This window comes from Anarhichas minor, unplaced genomic scaffold (genome assembly GCF_050575085.1).
Source record: "Anarhichas minor isolate MPS153535 unplaced genomic scaffold, ASM5057508v1 ptg000074l, whole genome shotgun sequence".
NCBI classification, from domain to species: domain Eukaryota; kingdom Metazoa; phylum Chordata; class Actinopteri; order Perciformes; family Anarhichadidae; genus Anarhichas; species Anarhichas minor.
Window position 1 is genome coordinate 122,060 of NW_027466520.1, and position 27,941 is coordinate 150,000.

The following is a 27,941-nucleotide window of genomic DNA, read 5'->3' on the forward strand; positions in this document are numbered from 1 at the left end:
CGCTCCGTGAATCACGTCCTCACTTGGATACCAGCAACAAAAAAAAAAAGCCAAAGTCCATAGTTACCGTGATTGAGTTGTATGTTCGACCAATCAGAGCCAGAGGGGCGGGACAAAACGAGACGGGCTCTCGGGGGATTTGAACCAATCAGGTTGCGGTACAGCTGTACAGTGTAAAAAAAACGTGGCAGCAGAGGAGAGAGGAGTTTTAAACATCTGTTTTATGATGATTATAATGTTAATACACTTTATTGGTAGAGTTAATGCATTAAAAGCAAAGGTTTATAAATATAATATTAATAATATAGTAAGAAAAATACATTAAATCGAAGTGTACAAATATATATTGTGACTAAAACTCATCCAAGCTCCATTTTTATCATTCTTCATTATGCCTCATCTCATCATCCCCGTCATATATTTATGATTAATCATCATAATCATCAGGTTTCATTAGAGATATGAGCTGAAACACAAAGTGAGCAGCTCCCCCTGCACTATATAAACACTAATGCTGTATTAGTATGTTGTATTTAAGTTTAAAATGATTGTTTTCCACTTATAAATGTATAAGTAACCACATGCATGTCTGTATTTTTATCAGTGTTTGTACATGCATTTTAATATAGAGTACATGTGATGAAAAGTGCAATAGAAACTAAATGTATTTGCCATATATTGAAAGAAGGAGGAAGGAGACATATGACGCAAAACAGAAAACAGTGGAGTTAATATGACACCTGGAGGCGGATTTATGCACAAATACATAGAGATACATCTTTAAAAAGTCTTACCATAAAGCCGAGCATAGGACGTATGTGACAGGTCTGAATAAACAGTTTATAGCGTCATGATGAAGTTTATGAATGTGATGAAGGGAAATATTTCAGGGCTTCCTTTTGAAAATGAGACACTTTTAAACTCTGAGATCTTATCTTTCCTCTTTTATTTCCTGTTTAAAATCATGATTTTATTTAAAACGTAGGGCTTCATTTAGCTGCAGTGCAATTTGCAAGAATGTATTAGTTTATAAAAAACACATATTTGACACAAGAGATGTAAACGTTTAACTTTAAAGGGAACGTTTTCCTGGTCGCATGAGGTGCAGCGCAGTGCCTGTTTCCACCTCCAGAGGGCGCTGTAGTACCACGTGAGGACAGTTCCTCCTCAGTCAGGATGACGTTATTATCCTCACTCTCTCACCTCGAGAAGAGGTTTACAGCTGCTTTACTGTGATGTTTTACAGTATAACTAACTGGGGTTTAAAGTACCTCCCTGTAAATTACTACATACTAAATACAGACTACTACAATACTTGTGGTACAATGTATTATGTCCTGAATACTTGTGTATTGCATATTTGTATCTTTATATAAGTACCTGTAATGTCTCTTTGTTACATGCATACAGACAACAGATGTAAATCACTATTCCAGCATGTTTACATATTATATTTTATACTGATGTTCATTAACGTGCTCTGTCCTGATAAGATAAAATAAAATAAAATAAAATAAAATAAAATAAAATAAAATAAAATAAAATAAAATAAAATGAATAAATATGCAATTAACAAAAACATTCTGCAAATTTAAAAACAAGTTTATTGTATTTAATATAAAAATATTTTTACAATAAAAAATTATTATATTTCATAAAAGAGATATTAGTCTGAGTACAGTCAAGTCAAGTTAAATATTGAAAGTGCCACAAAACTAATTTAGGACAGCAGTTAGGATGTTTAGTATGAAAATCAACTTAAAGGGAGTTTTTAGTTTGCAAGAATACAGAAGTAATCCATTACAGTAATCTATTACTTTTGTTTTACCTCTTTGAGTTATAAGAGGAAACAAGTTTGGTCAGGTTTTTGGTCAAATGGTCTCTGTGGTGAACTCCATGTCTCCTGCAGTACCCGCGTCCTCCTGCAGGAGGCAGTAAAACTCCACAAACACCTGCAGTTTCCCCCCATTGGTGAGGAACCTCTGTTTGTTTCCTCTCGTCTCCTTTCCTTTAATATTTGTGATGCTCTCTTTTGAACACTTCTTCACTGCAGAAGTGTCGTCTTGAATAGTACATAAAATATGACAAAGCACCTTTGGGTGCCTTTAAAATGGAGAAAATGGCCGTCATGTTTATTTTTTTGCCCCCTTCCAATTGCCCTCTACTGTCTTCTTCTTCTTCTTCTTCTCCTTCTGATGATCAAGAAAATAATGATGAATGCGATGAGGATGATTAATTCAAAAAGACAATCACCATGTTGGTTAGGTTGCGTCAGAAAGTGTGTGTGAATGTTATCTGTGTGTGTGTGTGTGTGTGTGTGTTATCAGTGACCGTCAGCTGGCTCTCTGCTTTGTTTTTAGGTCACTTTTACACCGACTCTCCTTAAATCAATGTGAAAGCAGCTCTGCTCTCTAAAATAGAAACAATTAGTGTGAGCTTGACATTCAGCTCTTTCTCTCTTTCGTTCCTCCTTCCTCTCTGTCTTTCTTTCTTTTCTGTCCTTTAAGGTTTTTTAAAGTAGGCCGTCTGTCCGTCTGTGTACACATCAGCTTTAACTTGTGTCTTTTTGATGAATAATAATAATAAAAGGGAGAAATAATGTGTAGAAAAACAATCATTTAAATTATATGTTACAGTACAGAAGAAACATTTTTTTTAACGTAAAACTAAACTCAAACGTCTTCTTTCACATTAAAAGTTCACTTAATCTCTTTGGTGCAGTCAGCTATGGGTTAACTTATCAACGCTTCCTCTGGAGGTGCTAACGTTTCCTGTTTGTTATTGTTTTTGTTGTCTCTAAACAAAGTGCTATCGGTTATTGTTGACCTGTGTTTATTATTACTAAAAAATTACAAAAATGAGACCTGAAATGGGATCAACAGTCAATGCTTTTATAACATTTTTCCTCCTTTTGTGGTGGTTTGCATCTCTTTGTAGTTGTTTTGTGTCTCTATGTGGTTGTTTTGTGTCTCTTTGTGGTTGTTTTGTATCCCTATGTGGTTGTTTTGTATCTCTATGTGGTTGTTTTGTGTCTCTATGTGGTTGTTTTGTATCTCTATGTGGTTGTTTTGTATCTCTATGTGGTTGTTTTGTATCTCTATGTAGTTGTTTTGTGTCTCTTTGTGGTTGTTTTGTATCTCTATGTGGTTGTTTTGTGTCTCTTTGTGGTTGTTTTGTATCGCTATGTGGTTGTTTTGTATCTCTATGTGGTTGTTTTGTGTCTCTATGTGGTTGTTTTGTATCTCTACGTGGTTGTTTTGTATCTCTATGTAGTTGTTTTGTGTCTCTTTGTGGTTGTTTTGTATCGCTATGTGGTTGTTTTGTATCTCTATGTGGTTGTTTTGTATCGCTATGTGGTTGTTTTGTATCTCTATGTGGTTGTTTTGTATCTCTTTGTGGTTGTTTTGTATCTCTATGTGGTTGTTTTGTGTCTCTATGTGGTTGTTTTGTATCTCTATGTGGTTGTTTTGTGTCTCTATGTGGTTGTTTTGTGTCTCTATGTGGTTGTTTTGCGTCTCTTTGTGGTCGTCTTTTTATAATCATTTTGCGTCACAGCTGCGGAAACAATCAGGCCTCAAGTCACCAGTGAAATCAGAGTGCAGGTGTGTGTGTGTGTGTGTGTGTGTGTGTGTGAGGAAGGGGAACACACTCATCTTTCCTCGTCTACCGTCACGGGACCTCATCAACACCTTACTGTCATGGCGACAGAGAACACACACACACAAATGTCTCCCACGGGACTCACAAACAGACTTCTAACACAAGACGGAGAGGACAGAAGACATTTAGAGAGTTTAACTATCAATTATTCATCCACAACTGTCAGAACAAACACACAAACCTGTCATAGTGAGTGTGTATGTGTGTGTGAGTGTGTGAGAGTGAGTGTGTGTGTATATGTGTGTGTTTCATGACTAAGCCCACAAAGAAAGAAATGACATCACAGACTTTATGCTGCATCAGCAACTGTCCTGCATATACTTATACTGTGTGTGTGTGTGTGTCACTCTTTGATCCTAACCAGCAGAGAGAGCGACAGTCAGAATGATCACACACCAGGATGAAGAAGAAGAGGACGAGGAAGACGAACAAGAAGAAAGAGATGAAGAAGAAAAGCATCAGTTACTTTAACGTCTTCAAATGATTCGTTTTGTTTTTCCAACAGTTCAAAAACTAAATATTCAGTTTATTGTTTTAGAATTCATATTTAAGAGACATTTCTGCTTAAAGATGACTGCGATGATTAGTTGATGACCAGTCAGTGGTGTAATGTAACTAAGTACATGTACTCTGTAATTAAGTACATATTTGAGGTACTTGTACTTGAGTTGTCACATTTAATGCTACTTTATACTTCTTACATTTATCTGACAGCTTTAGTTACTTTACAGATTCAGATACTTAAATATTACTATTATTACTGATGATGTAATATTATAGATTAAACTACCAGCAGTATATAAAGTCATTCAAATGAGCGGATGAACACATTAATACAATACTTATAATCAATAATACATATATATTATTCTGCATAATGACTTTTGGTACTTGGTGTATTTTGACACTAATACTTTTGTACTTTAACATTTTGAATGCAGTACTTTTACTTTTACTGAAGTAGAAGATCTTCCTTCTCATTCAGCTAATTAATTAATTATCTAATTGATTTGTTGTTTCTTTATGTTGTTTACATTGATCAGTAACAGTGAATCATCAGATAAATACATTTATTTAATCAGTAATATGATTCACTTCACTGAACACACACACACACACACACACACACACACACACACATAAACATAAACACACTCTGCTGACCTCAGCTGACAACTGTCAGTTTGTTTTAAAAGTTGACTAGACCAAAGGGGGACACACACACACACACACACACACACACACACACACACACACACACACACACACACACACACACACACACACACACACACTTTGTTCTATCTTTTCTTTGTTCTATCTTTTCTTTGTTCTATCTTTTCCTAGCCTTCAGTTCTTCTGAGTGTGCTCAGTACAGCCCCACTGGGAGAGAAAACACCCACAATCCAACAGGAAAGACCCTGTGCAAGGTCAGCTGTGTGTGTGTGTGTGTGTGTTTGTCCGGTCACATGATTATCGTATTTTAAACATTCTTAAACTGGTGCATTTTCCCAAACTCAAGCATTTTTCATATTTTATGAAATGGACCATAATGTACTAAATGAACATCATGCTGTATTGAAGAAGACTTGAAACTAGAGATTGAGACCATAAACTCATGTTTACAATGTTTACTGAGGTAATAAATCAAGAGAGAAGTAGAGTCATTTTCTCATAGACTTCTATACAACCAGAGGAGTCGCCCCCTGGTGGTCACTAGAGAGAATGCAGGTGTTTGTTAATAGAAACAGTTCTGACACAGAGAATGGGTTAAATGTAGGTCAAACTTCATGTGTGTAACATTAAAATAAAGTTAAAAAGTGACTCCACTAATAGAGTGAAGAGAAAAACAGAAAAACATTTGCTGCAGATTTGGAAATTTACTAATATTGAAAAAAATGGCCTTAATTACGTTGTGCAATATAACTGTATTAAAGTGAACTGTTCCTTTAAGAGAGTAAAGTCAGATTTTTGGCAGACAGATGGGAAGCTCCATTAAACATAGAGGAACTCTGGCACCCCCTGTGTGTGTGTGTGTGTGTGTGTGTGTGTGTGTGTGGCCAGAGACAGGGTTACATAACCAAGTAAACAATTCAGTACACACACACACATACACATTTTCTCTGTGCAGCGTCTTGCTCAAGGGCAACAAGGCAGCTCAGAGAGCACAGCTTGTGTTCCTGTGTGTCTTCAGTCAGATGAGCTCAGACCAATTAGTCGATTTATTGATTGTGATGCATCGACATGGTTGCATAGAAGTCTATGAGAAAATGACTCTACTTCTCTCTAGTGTCCACCAGGGGGCGACTCCTCTGGTTGTATAGAAGTCTATGAGAAAATGACTCTACTTCTCTCTTGATTTATTACCTCAGTAAACATTGTAAACATGAGTTTATGGTCTCAATCTCTAGTTTCAAGTCTTCTTCAATACAGCATGATGTTCATTTAGTACATTATGGTCCATTTAGAGTCAAACAGACCATAAAGCAGGGGATGCTTTAGGGCGGGGCTACACGGTGATTGACAGGTCTCTACCAGAGACTATACGGCGTCTCTACGTCACTCCTCCTCAGTCCAGATATGGTCACTTCCTGTTCACTGGCTGATAAAAAACCAAGATGGCGACTCAAACCCTCTCATCAGTAACCGCCATTAGGAGACTACTTAGCAAAGAGGCGGGAGCTCCGGAGAGTTTGGTTTTCAAAAACATTATTTTCGTGTGAAAAAGGGAAGTACGACTCACACCGAAACCTTCAAAATAAAACCATCACAACAGGTTCAGTATTAAATTTTGTTCTCGTTTATTACAGGAGGCTTTTGTTTTATATACAGAGACATGTATTTGCAAAATACTAAAAAGTATTTCAACTCAAAGTACTAAAAAGTATATATTTATATATATATTCATATCATAATTATTGTTATTGTCTCTAAAACACCAAGGTGGGGTCACTGAGGCACGGCTTTCGCCTCCTTTACACCGAGGTTTCACCGGTTTGTGCAGAGGAAACCTTGTAACTCCTTTTTTTAAATAGACTTTAAATATATGGAAAACATTACACATTTTAAAAAAGTATTAAGTGATGGAGAGAAGTCAAATTTGGACTTTGAAGTTAAAATCTTTGGAGTTACAAGGTTTCAAACCTCCAACTGGGACGTGGATCTACTCAACTTCTCATTTCCAGCAACAAACTCAATAAAACTCTTTTTAATCAAGAAAACTTAAATCCAACTTATTGATTTCTATTTTCCAAAGGTGATTTTTTTTGTCTTGAAATCAAGATGAGAGAAATGTTCGGCTGGAATAAAAGACGATTCACGAGGAGGTGGAAAACATTCAACATATTTTTCCGCCTCCGGTCCTGAAAAAGGCAACTTTCTTGAGATATGAGGTTTCTAACGGGGGGGGGGGGCTGATATGAAGTCAGAGACTTGGTGAAACCGGTTGTGAAACCAGTTGCGGTGTAAACGGGGCGACGGTAGTTTGAGCAGTGAGAGGATGCCTGGAAAAAAACAAAAAACACAAATCCATGACGACAAAAACAAAGTAAAAACATCGTTATTATTATAATCTCATACTGTAAATAAGATACAGCATCACTCACTGCCTGTTTACATAACTGTTGTATTGCATTTATCACACAGTTAATAGTAACAATAGTAATAAGAATGAACAATGAAACTTGTCTTCTGTGCATTTCTTCCTCCGCGTTGGTTCCGTAGATGTTTGTCATTTTATTTTGAAGGTGACAAAGCAGCTTTTGGTTTTTGAAACGGGGTAAAAGAAGGCAGGAAGGAGCAGAGACTCAGTCTGAGTTTGGGTTTCATCAACCCCCCCTCCAATCTTAATATGGACTCTTCCAAACCCCTTGGTAGCACCACATGGACTGACCCACAGCTCTGAGCATAGACGGTAGTTTTCCTCCAAAAATAAGAAGTTATTTTTGCTTTTTCCTTTTCCCTGCTCAGGTACGGGGAGCCGACGTTGGTCTTCGTGTGAACAGACTCTGAGCTTTCTCCCAGTTTACTGTCCTGATGCTGACAGCGAGTGTTCGACTTGTGCTCAGTGGAAAGCAGATGTCGGAGGTTCAGATTCACTAAAGTTCTGCGTAAGTTCGCAACAAATCAGGCGTTGTAGCACGACAGCGTGTAGCATTTATGGGTATTTATTGGCAGAAATGTCGTATAATATTCCTAACTATGTTTTCATTTGTGTATAATCACCTTAGCTTAGAATGAGCCCTTCGTATCTACACAGGGAGCAGGAGGCGGAGTCCGCCATGTTGCTACAGAAGCCCAGAACGGACAAACTGAACACTGACTAGAGACAGACTTTCATGTTCTTTACCTTAAAGACACCGTAGTTCTCTACACGCTTGTGAAAGAGTATTTAGGGGGCGTTTCTTTTCTTCTTCTTTATTTCGTGTGATTAATCTGCATGTTAATATGTTTTAACATTTTTTTTGTTTTATCTCGTAACGAGGTTGATTTTTCTGAGCGTTCACTCTGCAAATAAAGACATCTACCGATCACGTTGTGTGGAACGGACATATTCAAAACGTACACTATAGTGTACAAGTAACAAGGAGGCTCCAGAGACTTTAGTGCTTCCTTCAACCTTGACAAAAGGCAGGCAGACCAGATCCACTCCGTCTGTTCTTACCTTTCACAATAAAAGCTCAAATTCCCCTTCAGAGCATTTCACTAATAGGAAACTCAATGAAATATCTTACAGTAGTTCAGACTATAAAACAGTTCAGGATCCTGGTCGCTGGTCCTCTGCCTGCACAAATCTATTGGAACCTTTTACTGAAAAAGTTGTGCAATTGTTTAAAATTCACTTCGCTCGCCCCCAAATCCCCCCAAAAAGCATGGGGGGGGGGGGGGCACTAAAGGCATCAGTAAAACTGTTGACAAGACAAAATGCACTGTTTCTTCCTGCAGACTTTAGTGAACCTGAACCTGTTTTGTGACCGTTTAAAAGTTTTAAAACAGAGATCTACATCAGCCCGATGCTGCGCTGTTTGTTCAACAACTCACGAAGGAAGAGTCACAGCGGAGGGGGTCCGCCAACCTCGCTCTTTATCAAAAACAACAAACAAAAGAAGCATAAGAATCAACCAGCCCATCAGTCATCAACCAGTCGACCAATGGGAACGCATGGCTTTGGAGTGTTGGGGTTCATGTGTAGCAGGCACACTCTGGGTCTATTGCTACTGAAAACAGCCCTTCAGCACAACTGCAACCTGAAATACGCCTCGCAGCAGAGTTCAGCAGTGTCTTAAGTATCTATAGTTTATATGGTTATCTATTCTCAATAGAATCTAGTAGAAATAGAGTCCAGACGGTGCCAGTAAAACTGTCTTTTTTTGTTCTTTTATACTTTTCTACATTATTCTACTAAAGCGTTTAGTAAAGAACGTCTCGGGCGACGACAACAACGGAGACAGTGAGAGAGAGAGAGAGAGACAGAGAGAGAGAGAGAGACAGTGAGAGAGAGAGAGAGAGAGAGAGAGACAGAGAGAGAGAGAGAGACAGTGAGAGAGAGAGACAGTGAGAGAGAGAGACAGTGAGAGAGAGAGAGAGAGAGAGAGAGACAGTGAGAGAGAGAGAGACAGTGAGAGAGAGAGAGAGAGGTTGTTTGAAGTATTGAGATTCAAAGCAGACTGAAACAAACACTGTACACACACACACTCTCGCTTTTGACGCTTCGTCTCAGTTAAAAAGCTAAACGGGCTTCATGCCATGAAGTCCGTAAACTCCACAACGAACGTCAGGAGAACCAGAGCTCGCCAAGAAAGTGTTGTTGTGCATGTTCAAACGTGACAGTTCCATCCAGTGAGAGAGAAACAGAAAGAACCCAAACACCTTCTGTAGAGTTAAGTGCTTTTCTTAATAACTCACTTTAGAAAAAGGTATCGGCCGAACCGTTATTGCTGAGACGCCGGTCTGTTTGTGTTTTGAATTTCTGTGCAAAATGGATAAAGAGACGTCTCGCTGGGACGCAGCTCGACCTCCTGGAGGCAGCTAAACATAAATAAAATAAAATAAAGCAATCAACCAGAAAAAACAGTTAATAAATAAATAAATAAATAGCACAGTGTTGTTGTTGTTTTTTGAAGATTCTCCTTTCACACTGGGTGGAAAATAAGAAGCTTTCTGCAAAATCTTTTAATTTGTTGTGGAACACTTTTAAACTCTCAAATCATCTTTTAAAACATGGACTTTATGTTTTACCTGCACCAGAGAAATGCATGCGCGTATTTTCTAATTAATTAACTAAACTATAAAATTACGTCTGAATACAGGAATCAGAAGTTACTTCTTTATTTCCCACATTCAAAGTGAAACTCTTCAGATAATTCAGCAGAAAAAGATTTCAGCATCGTCACAAAGTTTGTTCTGGAAAAAGCTGCTCAGCTGTTTTTAAATCCTAAAGTCGTGAGCGTGAGTCGTTCATTCACCGTTATCCAACGACAGAAACTCTACAGATGTTTCACTGAAAAAGTGTTTCAGGCTGAAACTTTTCCTCAAAAAGTTTCTCCTTTTTGAATGACGACGAATGAGTCAATCAGCTGCAGTGAGACAGTTCTTTTAAAGAACCAGAACAAACCATGACGATGAGCGAGAGCTTTCTCATGAAGCTAAACATACGGTGCTGATGTGCTGAGTTGATTGTCGCCGGTCGACGCCTCAAAGATCTAAAGACCGTTTAGACTCTTTGGGTTTAAGATCGTTTGAGCGCCGAGACGAACTCAACCGGACGGATACACGACGACGCCGGGTGATTTGTCCAAAAAAAAGTTGTCGTTGAAGAGTTCATTAAATCCCCCGAAGGAGGAACAACTCAAATAAAGGAAGTAAAAAAAGCCTAAACAGTAATTGCATAAATATATTTCTTTGTTCAGTTGGTAAAATGTAAATGTAAAGAATGTTTGTTGAGCATATTTCTTACATTATGTTTATATTATTTGCGTCTTCGCTGAAACCAGCAGTCTGGTTCTTTATTTATGCTGCTTTGAAGGAAAGTAAATGAACCTGAGGTGACGTATGATATGAACGTTGTTTCATAAATAGATTTGTTTCTTTAGCAAAGCTTAATTAAATTGTATTAAATTGTAATAAATTCACTTGATAAACTTTTGAGCATTTTCTTCAAAGAGTTCATTTAACTTAACTTTTGACAACATATTGGAACTCCTATTCTTAAGAAATCATACACCCAATAATGTTAAAATATTCTTAAAAATGTAATAAAATTTGCACTTTTGCAATAAAATTTTATATCATTGGTGATTTTTCTTAATCATTAACACATTTTTCTGTGGTGTGACGGACCATTTATCTCTGCTTCACCCAGACTTTAAGTGCAAACTGTATTAACTTTACAGGCGTTACAACACTTTACAGAAATTACTACATTATCGGATGCTGCGAAACCGTTAACCTCCAATTTTCTCCTCATGCAGAGAAGTAATGAAGCAGCAATATGAGCCCAGTTTGTTTTGTGACGTTGGAGTTTGAGAGCTGGACTTTTAGACAAATCACCCAAAAAAAAACCGGAGAGGCGGACACGAGGATGTTCATCCCCGGGAACAAAACACATGTTGGGAGAGTGCGGGACCGTGTAGAAAACCTCATTGTGCACTTGTTATCTCAAAGGTTTTCAAAGGGAATAATAATAAACTGATCCCTGGTCTCCCTTTTCTCAATGCGTCTTTGCCCGTAAAGTGACGGCACATGTAAACTTAAAAGTGCAAAAACTGCCAACAAAAGAAAAACAGATGAAGTTGCTTCTCAGGTATTTGTTAGTTGTTGTCCTGACTGCACCCTCTCCTCTCCTTCCATTACAACGTGGTAGTTCCTCACAGCTAACGCCACTCAAGAGAGAGAGACCGCTTATTGGGTTGTTTTCTTCAACTTACTCTAAAAAATATAAAAAATAGTAATAATCGTACCGCTATTAAAAGACATCAACAAAGTTATACTTTTACTACGAAAACATCTTTTTTAAATCGTCATTATTATCCCTCCGCCCTCGAGTCTCAGTCAGTCGGAAAAAAGTTTTAAAAGAGAAACAGGAACGTCGTCACTCACTCTGAGAATATTGATCAACTGTGGGAAGGCACAACCCCCCCAGGCCAATAATAAATGATGGATACGTCTGATATAGTTGTTCTGACACCAATGGAGCTGAAGTCAAAGGTCAGTCAGTGGTCCGAGCACCCCCCTCGGCTCCGGTCGACACCAGAGACCCGAGAAGGTCTTTTACTCCAACAAAAGGGAGAGTTGACTTCTCTGTCTTTTGTAGTTTACTCTGCTTCAAGAAACTCCCCAAAAAAGTGAGTTGAGGAATCTCCACAGAATTAACATGAAAGGTAGTAAATGTTCCACTCTGCTCCTTCACTCGACTCCTCGTAGCCGCCTCCTTCAGCCGTGGTACATTCAGTAAAAAAAAAGAACAAACAGGCCTAACCCAAAACGAGGACAATCCTCATTTGTTGAATTATTATATTTTTTTGCTTTTTGGTTCCCGCTATGGTACAGTTTCCTGCTGTCCGCGAGGGTCGTCGCCGTCGACCGTTGATGGCGATCGTTCACTCGGTTCGCTGCCGCCGGTGTCCACGGCTACCGTTCCCGTCTTGACGGCGAGCGGGCGGAAGATCTCCGACGTGGCTCGCGTCACACTGTCGTAGGACGGCGGGGACGAGGTGGAGGAAATCGTCTCGGAGCGCTCCATCCCCATTAAGCTCGAGCCGTAGTTCTCCCTCATCATGGCGGCGATCAGCCCTTCTTTCTCCGGCGCTTCCTCGAATGCGCCCTCGCCGCCTTCCTCGCCTTCCTCCCCAGCGTGCCGAGGCGTAGTGATCTGGCGGTACAAGTAGGAGGCGGCCTTCAGCTGCCGCCGCACCAGGTGTCGGCGGTAGCACCTCTGGATCACCGTGGCGGACACATCTTCCTGTTTTCGCCTCAGGGTCGTCGTGATCGGCTCGTAGGAGATCTTGGACGGGTTGGCCATCATGAACTTCTCCTCCATCTGCTGCTTGAGGGCATCCATCTCGCCCGACTCGCCCAGAACGCGCTTGGTGAACGCAAAGAGGATGTCCAGGCAGTGGATCTTGTCCCCACTGACCATGGGGAGGTCCATGGTGATCAGCTTGATCTTATTAGGCTTGCTGATGCGCAGCGGCTCCGACAGCGTATCCGCAAAGTCGGACAGCTTGGCGTACTCGATGAACTGCGTGGCCTCGGAGTCGAACTTCTCCCAAACCTCGTAGAACATCTCAAAGTCGTCCTCACTCAGCGGCTCGGTGCTCTCCTCCGTGGCCACGCTGAAGTTCTCCAGGATGATGGCGATGTACATGTTGACCACGATGAGGAAGGAGATGATGATGTAGGTGACGAAGAAGGTGATGCCCACTGACGGGTTCCCGCAGTTCCCCCGGACGGTGGTGCCAGTGTGGGGGATGTTGGGGTTGCACTCCTCGGGGGAGTTGTTGAGGATCGGGCTGAGCAGGCTGTCCCAGCCGGCGGAGGTGGTGATCTGGAACAAGCAGATCATGCTGTTCCCAAACGTCTCGAAGTTGAACATGTCGTCGATTCCCGCCTGCCGCTTCACGTAGGCGAAGTTGGCCATGCCGAAGATGGCGTAGATGAACATGACCAGGAAGAGGAGGAGCCCGATGTTGAAGAGGGCGGGAAGGGACATCATGAGGGCGAACAGTAACGTCCGGATGCCCTTAGCGCCTCTGATGAGACGCAGAATCCGTCCGATACGGGCCAATCGAATCACTCGGAACAGCGTCGGCGACACAAAGTACTTCTCGATGATGTCAGCAAGCACGATACCTGAAAAATAGAAAATAAATATGTCAATCAAGTCAGAGCGGCGGCCATGTTGATGTAAACCGCTGTCATTGTGACCGTTGTAGCAGGCTGACTTCTGTATAAACTAAATCGTTTTACGCCAAGTAGCAGACTACTTTTGCAGAAACTAAAATCATATGTTACGAAGCGTAGAGAGCCAGAGAAATTGAGTTAAATGTAACAACTTAATGATTGATTCACATACTCTTGTCACAGCGCAAGAAAAGCACATTGCTATGACCTTTGTTTGGTGCATTTTCTGTAACCGGTGTAGCATTAGAGCATGGTGGGATTAGCAAGCTAGCTAGCTAACTAGTGGACAGCTGGCTAGTTAGCTAGTTTGCTAATTCCGCCATGCTACACTCGTTACATACTACAACATTAGCTTAACAGTGGGCTAGAGGCCAGCAGCAGCGCTTGGTCTAACGGTCCCTCTGTCTCACTCCGCTCCGCTCCTGAGAAGGACAAGCTAGCTAGCTAACTGGCTAACTACCCGTCGATAACGATAACATAGTTTGAAGACGGCAAAAAAAACATTCAGGGTTAAACAAACCCAGGCCTTTCTACCAGGAGACCAGGGTTAGTGTCCCAAAGTGTTGTCGAGTTATTTTGAAGTTACGTTAATGATGTTTGTGACGTGTTTTCTGGACTTTTGGGCCTTTGTTTACGTTTTACGTAGTTGACATATGGAATGGAATACAGTTAACTGTCCGTCTCACTCCTATTATATATCTGTGTTTGGTTATATGTTTAGTATATGTTTCTGACGTCACAATAAGAAGCATTTCCATGATTTAATCTCCTTATAAAATGAATACGATTTTAAGAGGTTTTGCTGCAGGATTAATTTAATCTGAGTCGCTGGTACAGGAGATACTATTTGCAGTTATATCGGCTAAAATCGATGAGCTGAAGACTCTATTAGTTGACCAATATTCTCCTTTTATTTGAGGACATTCCTGTGAGATACATCATATAAAAGCTCTCCGTTTGGATATTCCCGTCGTCATGTGGCAGCTCTGCTGTGATTACAACTTGAGTAATTGGTTCTGAAGGGCTGAGTCGTCTTTTTTTCCCTTCTAACAGCAAGTCAAACACTGTAATTCAAGCGTCTTTTCCTTGTTATCCGGGGAATGATAAACTCAAAGAGGAGCCGGCCTGTCATCACCTTTAGACCAGACCAACACACACCCGTGTCTTTCATCCATCTCCTTGCGTTGAGTTATGGGTGATGGAAGAGATGAGCAGGGGGGAGTCGAGAGGGAATCACCGTCACGTCGTACATCAACTCGACTCCCCCCCCCCCCACACCCTGACATATCCCTCACACACACAGCTGATGTAACAGCTCAATCATGTTTGATTTGTCTCCAGCGACCGCCCTCTGGCAGCTCTGATTGCTGCTGTTACCTTCACCTCCCCCAGGCAGCCTCGTCTCCGGCATGCACATCCACACACACTTAATTACACACACACACACACACACACACACACATACATACACACACACACACACACACACACACACACACACACACACACACACACACACACACACACACACACACACACACAATCTTGTCACGACACTGATAGCTAAATTACCTGCTTAGGCTGGTCCGTGCTGCCTCGGCAGACTGTTATGTCATGTGTGTTTTTAGTGTGCGGGGCTGTAGATGACCATACAGGACCTTGGTGCCGGGTAAACATCAAGGCCACCCGGGTGGTCATTTTGTTGGCAGATAATTGTAAGGCAGACGTTACATCATCCACAGCCGATGCCTCACATACACACACTTTATATTATAAGCTATCGTCTCCTATTTTGTGAAAATATTCATATTGATTTGGGGACATTGACATGGCTCGATAGCGAGCTAGTCTTGTTTAAATCTTGTTCGAATAATGTTAGCTTTACCGTTAGATTAGATGTCTGAAATAAGGTCTGTGGTTAACACAAGCTTAATATATTTTAAAGTTTAGTTCTCTTGAATAAAGAGTCTGAATGAGACGACTAAACGTCTTCACTGGAATACGTATCTACTCACCGACGATGGAGAGAATGACGACCACGAAGTCGAAGATGTTCCAGCCGACGGTGAAGAAGTAGCATCGCAGCGCCACGATCTTGACGAGGCACTCGAAGGTGAAGACGATGATGAAGGCCAGGTTGATGTTGTTCAGGATGTACTCCATCCGAGGCGACTGCTCGTCCGTCTCCACCATCATGGTGATCATGTTGAAGAGGATCAGCACCATGATGATGATGTCGAAGGCCTGCTTCCCCACCAGGTCGAAGAAGAAGCCCTGCAGAGAGTTCTGGAGAGAGGTGTGTTTCTGTCATTAATCAACATTTATTAGATTTACATACTTTCTTTTGTACTACCTGCATAAACCAAAGACTGTCTCCGGTATAAACAATAACGTTGCTGCCATACTTTTTGCCAAGATGACATTATTTTGGTTGTTGATGGAGCAGCTACAATGTTAGCATAGCCTAGCACTGATCAAACCAAACTACATTCAGAAAACAAGCATTTTAAAAGTTGTTTGCTTGTCGTTTTGCGGAGAGAACTAACAAAACATGAGTTCAGACTTTTTCCAAGCCAGCATTGTTATACAGTTATTTCATTACAGAAGTTCCCTGTAATTTGTATCTGAAGATTTAAGATCAATGCTAGAAGAGCAAGATTGTTAATAACTTGCCATTTTTCACTCTCATAGTTTAATTGTACTTTGGAACTTCTCTGTAGAAGCACTTTGGGCAGCATGTTGTTCTAAAATGTGGACTAAAGCAGAATAAACCACATTTTGTTTGACTAGATGCATCGGTGTGTATCTGTGTGCTGGTACCAGAGGTCGGGGGATGGGCTTCTGGGGTTTCTTAGAGCCCAGCTTCTTCATGGCATTGTAGTACTTCTTCTGCTCCTCCGTCATGAAGATGTCCTGTCCTCCTAAGTAAACAAACAACAGCAACGACTCTGTTATTTTACACAACATGATGCCATGGATGGATCACTGAAAGGCAGAGAAAAAGAAAACGACTACAAAGAGGCACAAAAAGACTACAAAGAGGCACAAAAAGACTACAAAGAGACAAAAAGACTACAAAGAGACACAAAAAGACTACAAAGAGACAAAAAGACTCCAAAGAGAAACAAAACAACTACAAAGATGTTTATATTTTTATTCAGCGTATAAATAAATAAACAGACATAGCAACATGTTACTGTGTAATTTTCTTTTGCATTTATTTTTTGTTTAATACTCATCTTTCGCTTCTGCTGGTTGAAGTTATCGATGATGACGCCGATGAAGAGGTTGAGGGTGAAGAAGGAGCCGAAGATGATGAAGATGACAAAGTAGAGGTACATGTAGAGATTGATCTCCTTGATCGGCTGCTCCTCAACCTGACAGGAACACACACACACACACACACACACACACACACACACACACACACACACACACACACACACACACACATTTTAGGGTCTTTTAATTTATTACTTCCTGTCTGATTGAAATCCTTCTCGCCTCATTAAAGATCTCATCTTTATCTTTTATTTATTTCAGATTTACCTGATTTATGTGAGTTAATCTGAAGTTATTCCTCCGTCTACTTTCAAACTTAATTCACTTTTCTCTTCACACATCATCTCAACTCATTTCTAAATTCAAGTATAATATGTTTTGTTGCTCTTGTCCCTTAATGTTCGTCTAATCTCAAAGATTTAGATTCATTTACTTTTTTCATTTCACCCAATGTCTTTAAACGGATGATCTCATTTGATCTTTTATTTTCAAATGAATCCAGTAAAACATTTGTTAAAGTTGTTCTTAAATAATCTAATCGGTTTATTTGACCTTTTCAATGGAACCGGAAGCTTCTTTTTGTCTGAGTTCATCTCTTTTCACCTTTTGATGTTAAATCTGATCCGGAGTTAAAAACTAAACGTTTCTCTTTAACTTACAGCTCGTGAGTCCACCGCTGCATACATGATCTCCATCCAGCCTTTGAAGGTTGCCTTTGAAACAAAAAACAAACGAACAGATGATGAAATGGTGACCAGCTGTGATTAGTGATGAATATGATGAATACTATGTGGACCTATAACATAATCTATATGATCTACTGCAGGATGAAACACGGTGTTCATCTCTTCAGACCCCTAAAGAATACGAAACAATAATATGAAACAATAACATCGTCAGCGAATCATCACTGATCCATAGAAATCATGGATTTTAAGAAAAGCAGCTATTTTTAGCTTTTAAATCACTTAGAATTATATTTAACGAAGATTAAAGAGGAACTTTGGATTTGTGTTGATTTTGGCGGTTCCTGGTTCAGAACCAGTTAAAAGCTCCTCACAGTAACTTTAAGATGGTTTTCATTGGACAGCAGCGACAGGAAACGTGATTAAGGGGTCACAAGTAGAAACTGCATTGACTTCAAGGGTCACTACTCTAATATCTCTGCACATCCAACACACCGAGACCACGTCCTGCACCGTGAATAACTGAACAGAAGCAACATTTGTTGAGTCAGAACGCCATGGAAACACCGCCGCCTTGCTTTTCTCAATAGAAGATCAACAAGTCCTTTTATGGACTTTCTTCCTCAGTGGGGGATAAAAGGATGGAGGGTTGGGGGGGGAGAGGATAAAGAGCAGGTGGAAGTAAAGATGCAGATGTGAAGGAACAGCACACTTTGGTCTGAGTGGGCGCCTGCCGTCCGTCACTCAGACCTGGAATCAGCTCGTCGCCACAGGTTATCTATCACCTGTTATTATTACGAGCTGCTGGATGTGAGCGAGGTGGAGGCCGCTGTAAAAGATGACGAGATCAGACACAGGTTTTTAACGGACGTGGTGAGTGTACATTAGTGGGTAAAATAGGAACATAAGTACAATTCTAAAGGTACTTGTACATCACTAGGTTATTCCCATTTGATGCTAATTAATACTTCTACTTCAGATTAATAATACTAAATATAATCAACTAATATATTATTATTATATATTACTAAACTGATCCCAAGGAGCTACAAGCAGCAAGCAGAATTCAACTAAAGAGACAAATATGACTACAAAGAGACACAAAACAACTACAAAGAGATACAAAACAACTACAAAGAGATGCAAAACAACTACAAAGAGATACAAAACAACTACAAAGAGATACAAAACAACTGCAAAGAGATACAAAACAACTACAAAGAGATACAAAACAACTGCAAAGAGATACAAAACAACTACAAAGAGATACAAAACAACTACAAAGAGATGCAAAACAATTACAAAGAGACACAAAACAACTACAAAGAGACACAAAATGACTGCAAAGAGACACAAAACGACAATCACTGTAGTAAATGTAGTAAATGACACTAATGAACTGATAATTCACGGTTCAGACGTCCACAGATTTCACTAAATTCTTTCTCCCTGCATCATCATTTTTTATTTTTTTTTCCCTTTTTGCAGCGTGGAGCTATTTCCAGATGCTAATGGAAGGGTTGCCCCCGCCAACCGTTGCCACGCCGACCAGCCAAAACAAGGAGGGAGGAGAGGTGCTGAGCGACTCGTTGCCGAGGCGACCGACGGAGGACCGACAACTTCTTTACACCCTCGTCTCTTCATCCCTCTCCTCACACTCCCTCCATCACTCCTCCATCGTCCCCTCCTCTCCTTTCCTGACTGTGTCCTTTCCTCTGTCCTTGTCTTCTTCTTCTCTCCTTTTCTCTTCTTCAGGACTCAGTCCTTGGATGAGTTATAAAATCACCTCTGGATTTCACTTAGAGGCATTTTAAATGAGGCACATCTGGCTGTCGATGATTTGAATGATTTGTCATTTATATTGACGACTCAAGAGGAATGTTGACGAATATTTTTGATATTTTATGATTTGTTTGTTTCTGCAACTTTCTTGTTTCTGCTTAAGATTAAATAAAGTAAATATAAATCTTTCCTCCATCCATCCCACATCTGTCCTCTGTCCCTTGAATCTCTCCTCATTATCTCTCCTTCCCTCCATCTCTGCGGTTTCTTTCTTTCCATTTGCAGTTTGAACCTTAATGTTCTTACTCCACTTGTACGTTTCCTCCCTCCCTCCCCCTCTCTCTCTCTCTCCCTCTCTCTCTCTCTCTTCCCCTCTCTCTCTCTCTCTCCCTCTCTCCCTCTCCCTCTCTTCCCCCCCTCTCTCTCTCTCTCTCCCTCTCCCTCTCTTCCCCCCCTCTCTCTCCCTCTCCCTCTCCCTCTCTCTCCCTCTCTTCCCCCCCTCTCTCTCCCTCTCCCTCTCTCTCTCTCTCCCTCTCTCTCTCTCTCCATCTCTCCATTTCCCTCCCACTTGGCTGGATTCGCTCTAAAAATAAAAGCCTCTCAGACGCTGATTGATTGGAGGCTCTCAGGACTCCAGTGGTGGGCGACAAAGAGCGGGAAAGAAATGAGAGAGAGAGAGAGAGAGAGAGAGAGAGAGAGAGAGAGAGAGAGAGAGAGAGAGAGGAAAGATTGCAAGGAAAGAAAGCAAAGTGATGAGGAGATGGAAAGAGGAGGAGGCAGCGGAGGAGACGTATAATTGGCTTTGTCCATGTTGTGTTCAATGACAGATGATGGAGAGACGAGGAGGGAGAGATGAAAGAGAGACAAGGCAAGAAATGGATGAAGAGACGGAGGAAGATTAAACGATGTAGACGTAGATGGTAAATGAACAGGCCCAGGGGTAAAGGCCCAGGGGCCCACAGTATCAGGGGCCCCTGATCTTCACCTACACATTTTCCATAAAAGTGACCAACCAGGAAGAGACTCAAAATGAGACAAGAAAACATAGAAAGACTACAAAGAGACTCAAAAAACAACTAAGGGACCAAAACGACAACAAGGAGACAGAAATGACCACAACAAGACACAAAACAACTAAAAAGAGACAAAAAGACGACAAAGAGAAAATCTGGGTGTAGTTCTGGATTCAGACCTCAACCTGAACAGCCTCATCAAGACTATTACAAGATCAGCCTCCTATCACCTGAAGAATACATCAAGGATTAGAGGACTTATGTCTCAACAGGATGTGGATAAACGTGTCCGTACATTTATCTTCAGCAGACTGGACTACTGTAACGGTGTGTTTACAGGTCTCTGTAAAGAGTCAATCAGAACGCTGCAGCTGGAGTCCTCACTAAGACCAGGAGGGTGGATCACATCACTCCAGCTCTTAATTGATGTTTTTAAATCTCCTTTTCTTTTGCCTCATGTTTTGATGTTTTTAATGGTTTTATGTGAAGCACTTTGAATCGCCTTGTTGTTGAAATGTGCTACACAAATAAACTTGCCTTGAAGAAGTACATTACTACGGAGCTCGAGGAGGGAGGTAATAATCAACTCCTACAAACACCAGACTCCGCTGTCAAACCCAGAGCCTCTCACCACTTGCAGCAGCGCCAGGTATCCGGCCCCGACGTTGTCGAAGTTCACCTTGACCTTAGTCCAGTAGTAGAGCGAGCTGTTGTTGAGCGCCTCGCACTCGGACTTGTTGTTGATGAAGGACGACTCGTAGATGTGACCCGTGCGGTTGACGCAGCGGCCGAACTTGCCGGCGAACAGGTTGACGCCCATGATGCTGAAGATGAGCCAGAAGATGAGGCAGACGAGCAGCACGTTCATGATGGAGGGAATCGCCCCGATCAGAGCGTTCACCACCACCTGCAGCGGAGGAAAGGACACGTCACGCACGGCTCCTACGACTTTAGTCTGCTTCTTTAAGGTTCAACATTTAGGGAAAGAACAAGAACATTCACTCAAGTACTGGACCAATCAGAGGTTCTTCAACGTTACTTTACAAATCAGGATTCATGCACTCAAAACATATGTCAAATTAAAGCTGAAACAATTATTTAATGTCGATTGACATAAAATAACTGTTTTGATCAACTTCATGTAAATGATAATCGTATTAGTATTTTCACTGTAGAAGAGTATTTTAACAGTGTAGTATTAGTACTTTTACTGTAACAGAGTATTGTTACTGTGTGGTATTAGTACTCTTGTTGTAACAGAGTGTTTCTTACACTGTGGTAGTAGTACTTGTGCTACAGTAAAGGGTCTGCCCGGGTGTGTTTGTGGTATTAATACTGACTCTTACCCTCATGCCTTCAAATCTGGAGAGAGCTCTGAGGGGCCGCAGGGCTCGAAGCGTCCGGAGAGATTTGATGGCTGCAAAGTCTGAATAACCCAAAGTGTTGGCAACCAGACTGACCAACGAGACCTGGAGGAGACGGAGAGACAGAAGGAGAGTTAACCTCTAGTGCAATGACAGACGGAGACGGAGACGACTCATCGGCCAATCAGAGCTGTGGATCTGAGGAGAGACGACGTTAGTTTGAACATCAGCTGATTGAAGGATCCTGAAGGAGAGGAAGGAGAGATGAGTGAGTTTTAATCCTTTAGGACAAACGGATGTTTGTCTTTGTGTCTTTCTGCCCTCTAGTGGCTAAAAACTGACGAGTGCAGCTTGAAGTAAGTAGATTCTGTTTCTATCATTGACACTTTCTAGTCTTCTCAGATCTGCATGGTTTGACTTGTGACCACTGTAGTCCAATAAAAAACATCACTTACGAAGACGGCCAGGCGTAAACAAACCACCCAGAAAACCAGAGAGAGAGAGAGAGACTCAATGCATGCATATGTATGGTGCGTGTGTGTGTGTGTCACTCTACCTCAAACTAATAGAGAAAGAGAGAGAGTGACAGAGATTACACATCTTTGTGTTTGTGTGTGCAGAGGTTAAAAAGCCAGCGCTGATCGTTTGGCCTGAAGCTGTTGGGACTCTCTCTCTCTTTGTCTCTCATTGTCTCTCTTTGTCTCTCTCTTTGTCTCTCGCTGCTTTTATTTATAGCGTTGCTTTATTGCAGTGGAGCGAGATGCAGAGCAGCGGGACGACTACTGTAACACACACTACCTGAGAGTCGGCTCACATCTCGCTTTAATGACTGTAAATATGTGTCATGCGCCTGCAATCAGCTGCTATTTATTTATGTTTTTAACTTTCAAACTTCCTTTTAGTTGATGAGTTGTGGTCATTTGTCATGAAGTTTTTGTGACGTCATCCATTGGTTTGCGGACTCAAGTTTGGCGTTTTGCCTTCACCATGTCGGATTTTGGCCATCGCCATTGGCCATTGACATCTTGTTGTTTTTGCAACCAGTGAACAGGAAGTGACCATATCTGGACTGAGGAGGAGTGACGTAGAGACGCCGTATACGTCTCTGTTAGAGACCTGTCAATCACTGTGTAGCCCCGCCCTAAAGCATCCCCTGCTTTATGGTCTGTTTGACTCTAAATGGACCATAATGTACTAAATGAACATCATGCTGTATTGAAGAAGACTTGAAACTAGAGATTGAGACCATAAACTCATGAAAAAACATTCAACTGACAGATAAACCAACGAATCAACGACCAATCAATCAACCAATCAATCAATCAACCAATCAGCCAACCAATCAACCAATCAACCAATCATGGACTTACATCGACGATGAGGAAGTCGAGCCAGCACCAGTAGTTGGTGAAGTACTTCTTGAAGCCGTAGGCGAGCCACTTGAGCAACATCTCCAGGATGAAGATGTAGGTGAAGATCTTGTCTGCGTACTCCAGCACCACCTTGACCACCTTCCTCTGCTCGATGTAGATGTCCTCAAAGGCCTGAAGGGGGCAGCAGAGAGGGAGCGTCAATGATGTTGGTTTTAGATCATCTCACTCCGGTTCATCTCATCCAATCAGAAGAATTAAGCTTCAGGTTATAGATCTTCAAAATGATAATCTCTGGGGCGATCGAAAGTGTTTCATAACTCAGCAAATATAAAGTACACTAGTACAAAGTAAAGTACACTAGTATAAAGGAAAGTACACTAGTATAAAGTAAGGTACACTAGTATAGAGTAAAGTACACTAGTATAAAGGAAAGTACACTAGTATAAAGTAAGGTACACTAGTATAGAGTAAAGTACATTAGTATAAAGTACACTAGTATAAAGTAAGGTACACTAGTATAGAGTAAAGTACATTAGTATAAAGTACACTAGTATAAAGTAAGGTACACTAGTATAGAGTAAAGTACATTAGTATAAAGTACACTAGTATAAAGTGTATGTCTGACCAGCGCTCCGGAGCTGAGGAGGATCATGAAGATGATGAAGGACTCGAACCAGCTGTGCTCTACGATCTGGAAGCAGGTCTTCCTCAGTCTCCACCAGGACTGACCGAGACCCGCCGTGGTGTCGATGTCACAGCAATGAAACCTGGCGACGCAAACTGAGGGCGAGAGACATCGACAGAGAGAGGGAGGGAGAGAGAGGGGGGGGGGGGGGAGAGGGTTAACTTGTCCCTTTACCGATGTCCTCAGAGCCGCTACACTTTTAAATCAACTGTCAGCGGATCCTTCACAACATATTATTAATTCATAAATACAGTAAAATACTGTAAATTAAATTAGGTGAACTCAAATTAATCTAGTAAAGTAAACTACAGCAAATAAAATAAAATAAAGAGTGTCAATAAGACTGAAACAGCGGGTTGATAAAGAACATGAACTGTAGTATAATCTCAAGTTATTTCTAAGTGAACCCTGCTGGACTCATCTCTCTTTTAAACAACAGGAGCTCGTGTGAGTCTCAACCCAGTGCCTTGCTCCAGGGCACGCCGGCACCACCACCACAAACACAAACCTCATGTCACGTCCGCTTTGTCGTCCGCCGCAGACGACTCGGAGCATTAAGTGCTCCATCTTTCCCTCTGGTTGAGAGGGAGGACGCACATACAGTGTTTAGCGGCGTGTTGTGTTGCGTAACTTTTGCCTCTTTGACAGATGTTAAGTTTCTGCTTTCTGCCTGTGTGTGTGTGTGTGTGTGTGTGTGTGTGTGATGCCACCCTTACATCAAATTTACACTCCCAGCATTACTTACTCTGTGACAGAACTGTATTTAACCTAAAACTCATGACTTTCCTCATTTAAATGTGCCTCTAAATTTCTTCAAATTCAGAGGAGAATCTCACTTCTTTGAACAAACTTTATAGAAAAGAGTTTTTAACAAACACGGATGAACTGACAGTAGCTTCTTGTGCTGAGGTCAGTGTTGGTTTGTACGAGCCCTCGTCACTCCGCTGATTGCAGCGTCCGCCTGCTTCCGTAATCACAGCTCTGATTACCTCGGCTGTTCTGTTGCCTTGGCGACTAATAGGCTTTTCACGCGCCACGCCGGCTGAGTAATCTAATGAAAACAAGCGAGTGGAAATCCGACACTCAATCAGCCCACTTGGCAGAGTTATTATCAATGTGTGTGTGTGTGTGTGTGTTAGGAAAAGCCCCTCTGCTTGTACTGAAGGCGGTAACAAACACTTCTGCTGCAATAAGCTGTCCTTGAACGCCTCATTTCATCACCTGTTGGCCGAGCAGACGCCTCCTACGGGACGCGCTCGCTCTCTGCTGCATTGATCGGTATTGATCGATCGATACTCGGAAACTAACGGATCTAACCCGAACCCTGACCAAACTCTACACGTTTACCTCCACTAGTAGTGCAGCTTTAGGAACAGATGCATCTTCTTTTCACTCATGCTGCTTCTCTGGACTCTGAAAGGTTCGGTGTCTACGGTCAAAGTTACGGTTACTTTTAATGTGAGCCGTAGAAATCTTGTAATTGTGGTGAAAACATCGAGGGTCGTCCCAATGTTCCCATTTCTCATTTTACAGCTATAACTAAAATATGTTTCTGGAGAAACAGGCAATGCAGTTTAAATACTGATTGATTTTTAATCAGCACCGTCTATGGAAGGTATCGCTACGAGATACCTTCAAAGGTAATCACTGCAGCCAATCACTGCAAGCGTTCTTCGGTTTAATGCACAGCAGCTACGACCCAAACAGCCGTGATTACCTGCTTGCACGCGTCTCTGCACACGGAGATGTCTGAGCCGGCGGCTAGAAGCTAACTGCGCTAACGTGCTAACGGTGCAAACAACAGTCAATATGTCAATAGTTCAATATTTATATAAAGTAAGGACTCCATTATCAAATAAATTCAACTTGTATTTCTTTCTTTCTAATGATTGATGTCATAGTAACTGTGTTGTTCTGCACTAAAGATATGTTCTAGTTCTCTCTACTTCTAGTCATCATGGTTCTGTTTCTATAGAGGAGCAGGACTTTTATTTTGAAGAGAAAATCAAGACCACAAAAAAACATCCCGAAAGGTTCCGAGAGTTAAACGTAATGATATCAGCATCGTCACTTTAAAAACGATACCAAGTCATAGCGCTAATTTGACTGTTTGATCTGAGTTTGGTGAGCCTGCTGCCTTGTGATGGACGGAGCTCATTTGCATAGTTGAGGTTGAGTCATGATTATGCAAATTGGATACGGTGAATGTTCAGTCAGAAACCAAAGGAATGGGATCCTTCGACTTCACATACGTCAGAGGGTTTGTTGCACCTCCACCATTTAGTCGAAGCTCTTATACAACAGCATCGGTGCGTTGGTGTCAGAAGCCGAGGGGCCACGATGCGTCTTACTCATCCACGTCTTGCTCAAGGGCACTTTGGCTGCTAACTGTGTCTGCAGCAGGAGTCACACCTGAGACCTCTGAGCCGCAGGAGATGCTGCTGCTGCCACACACTCATCACTCTGCCCACTGAGACAGAAACACACACACTCTCACACACACACACGCACACACACACACACACACACACACACACACACACACACACACACACACACACACACACACACACACACACACACACACACACACACACACACACCCCTCTCTGTCGTGCAGCTTCACAACATTAACCAATGAGTTGGCATTTAGAGGACCAATGGGGCGGCTAATCTAACGCCACGGAGGTGTGTGTGTGTGTGTGTGTGTGTGTGTGTGTGTGTGTGTGTGTGCGTGTGTGTGTGTGAGAGACTTAATCTGTGGATTTTTACTTTTGCATGTGATCTATTTATATTTATCTGCATGCATACAGGCTAATGATGTATCTGTACTTGTCAGGTACATGTGTGTTTACGTGGGGTAGTTGTGCATATTACTGTGTGTGTGTGTGTGTGTGTGTGTGTGTGTGTGTGTGTGTGTGTGTGTGTGTGAGTGGAGAACAGTGAGTCAATCTTTCCGTCTGGACAACAGGACCGAATGTTTTCTCTTCATTTGATTTCTGTGTTTTTGTTAACTTCGTCCGTGTCTTCACTCGGTCTGAAGGAAGCATCGTCTGCAGGTAGAAGCAGGACACGTGAGACCTTCATCCATCTGAAGAGTTCCTCTACGACTCGTTAGTGCTGCTCGCCGACGACCTTTTCCTCCTCGCGTGATGAATAATAAGCGGCGGGGGAGCGTCGCCCATTCAGGCCGGCACTCGCATTCCGTCTTGCCGACAGCCGGAGGGAGCGTCGGGGGGCTCGCTGCTGTTTTGTGCTTTGTAATCACAGCGTGGAGGAACACACAGAGACACCATCCTTCACCGGCCAAACAGCAGCTCCACGTGGGACAAATGTCTCTGTTGTGTCTTTATGCTCTGCAAGAACAACTGACCTCCATCCAGATCTGTGTCTGACCCCAAACACACACACACACACACACACACACACACACACACACACACACACACACACACACACACACACACACACACAGTGTCTGCCTGCTGCTGTTAGTCAGTTTTTCTGGCCTACTTCTTCAGCAGCTGGCCGATTCGCAGGGACCACTGATCACACACACACACACACACACACACACACGCTGTGTCAGCATACTGGTGGTACTGGTCCAGTGTGATGGGACCGAGAGCTGAGTCAGGAGGGAAGCCAGGCAGCGACACACAGGACGTCCCATTCTGTTCCTATTCCCCCCAAATGTGTTGATAGCAGCAGAGTCAACGGCTCACTTCCTGTCCTCTATCTCCTGCTTTTAATCTCATCATCACTCGTCTCCTCTAATGTTCTCCGCTCTGCTTTTCTGTCTTCTAGAATTATTCCTTAAAGGTAAATGAAAAGTGACGGGAGAGCAAAAGTCCGGCTTGACTTTACTTGACTCACTGTTTTATATTTTACACATCTGTTGTTCCCACAGACTGTATTCAAGAAGTGGACCCAGGACGTCACTCGTTGGTTTGTGGACGTTTTGAAGACTCGACTTTGGCCATTTGGCTGTCACCATCTTGGATTTTTGCAACCAGTGAACAGGAAGTGACCATATCTGGACTGAGGAGGAGTGACGTAGAGACGCCGTATACGTCTCTGGTAGAGACCTGTCAATCAGCGTGTAGCCCCGCCCTAAAGCATCCCCTGCTTTATGGTCTGTTTGACTCTAAATGGACCATAATGTACTAAATGAACATCATGCTGTATTGAAGAAG

General features: G+C 41.9%; 1 protein-coding gene across 1 annotated transcript in view; it reads right to left on the minus strand.

Annotated features, from left to right (window-relative positions):
- Nucleotides 1–6,444: 6,444 nt before the first annotated feature.
- The window catches only part of LOC142937551 (sodium channel protein type 5 subunit alpha-like), an 81,015-nt gene continuing 59,518 nt past the window's right edge, over nucleotides 6,445–27,941 (minus strand). Inside the window, exons 17-25 of the mRNA XM_076080536.1 lie at nucleotides 23,686–23,840; nucleotides 23,058–23,231; nucleotides 21,670–21,792; nucleotides 20,955–21,230; nucleotides 17,502–17,555; nucleotides 16,800–16,937; nucleotides 16,381–16,485; nucleotides 15,576–15,846; nucleotides 6,445–13,509 (exon numbers count right to left, since the gene is read on the minus strand). Of these exons, the coding sequence (XP_075936651.1) occupies nucleotides 12,197–13,509; nucleotides 15,576–15,846; nucleotides 16,381–16,485; nucleotides 16,800–16,937; nucleotides 17,502–17,555; nucleotides 20,955–21,230; nucleotides 21,670–21,792; nucleotides 23,058–23,231; nucleotides 23,686–23,840 (2,609 nt within the window). The 3' untranslated portion in view covers nucleotides 6,445–12,196. The remainder of the gene's footprint in view (nucleotides 13,510–15,575; nucleotides 15,847–16,380; nucleotides 16,486–16,799; nucleotides 16,938–17,501; nucleotides 17,556–20,954; nucleotides 21,231–21,669; nucleotides 21,793–23,057; nucleotides 23,232–23,685; nucleotides 23,841–27,941) is intronic.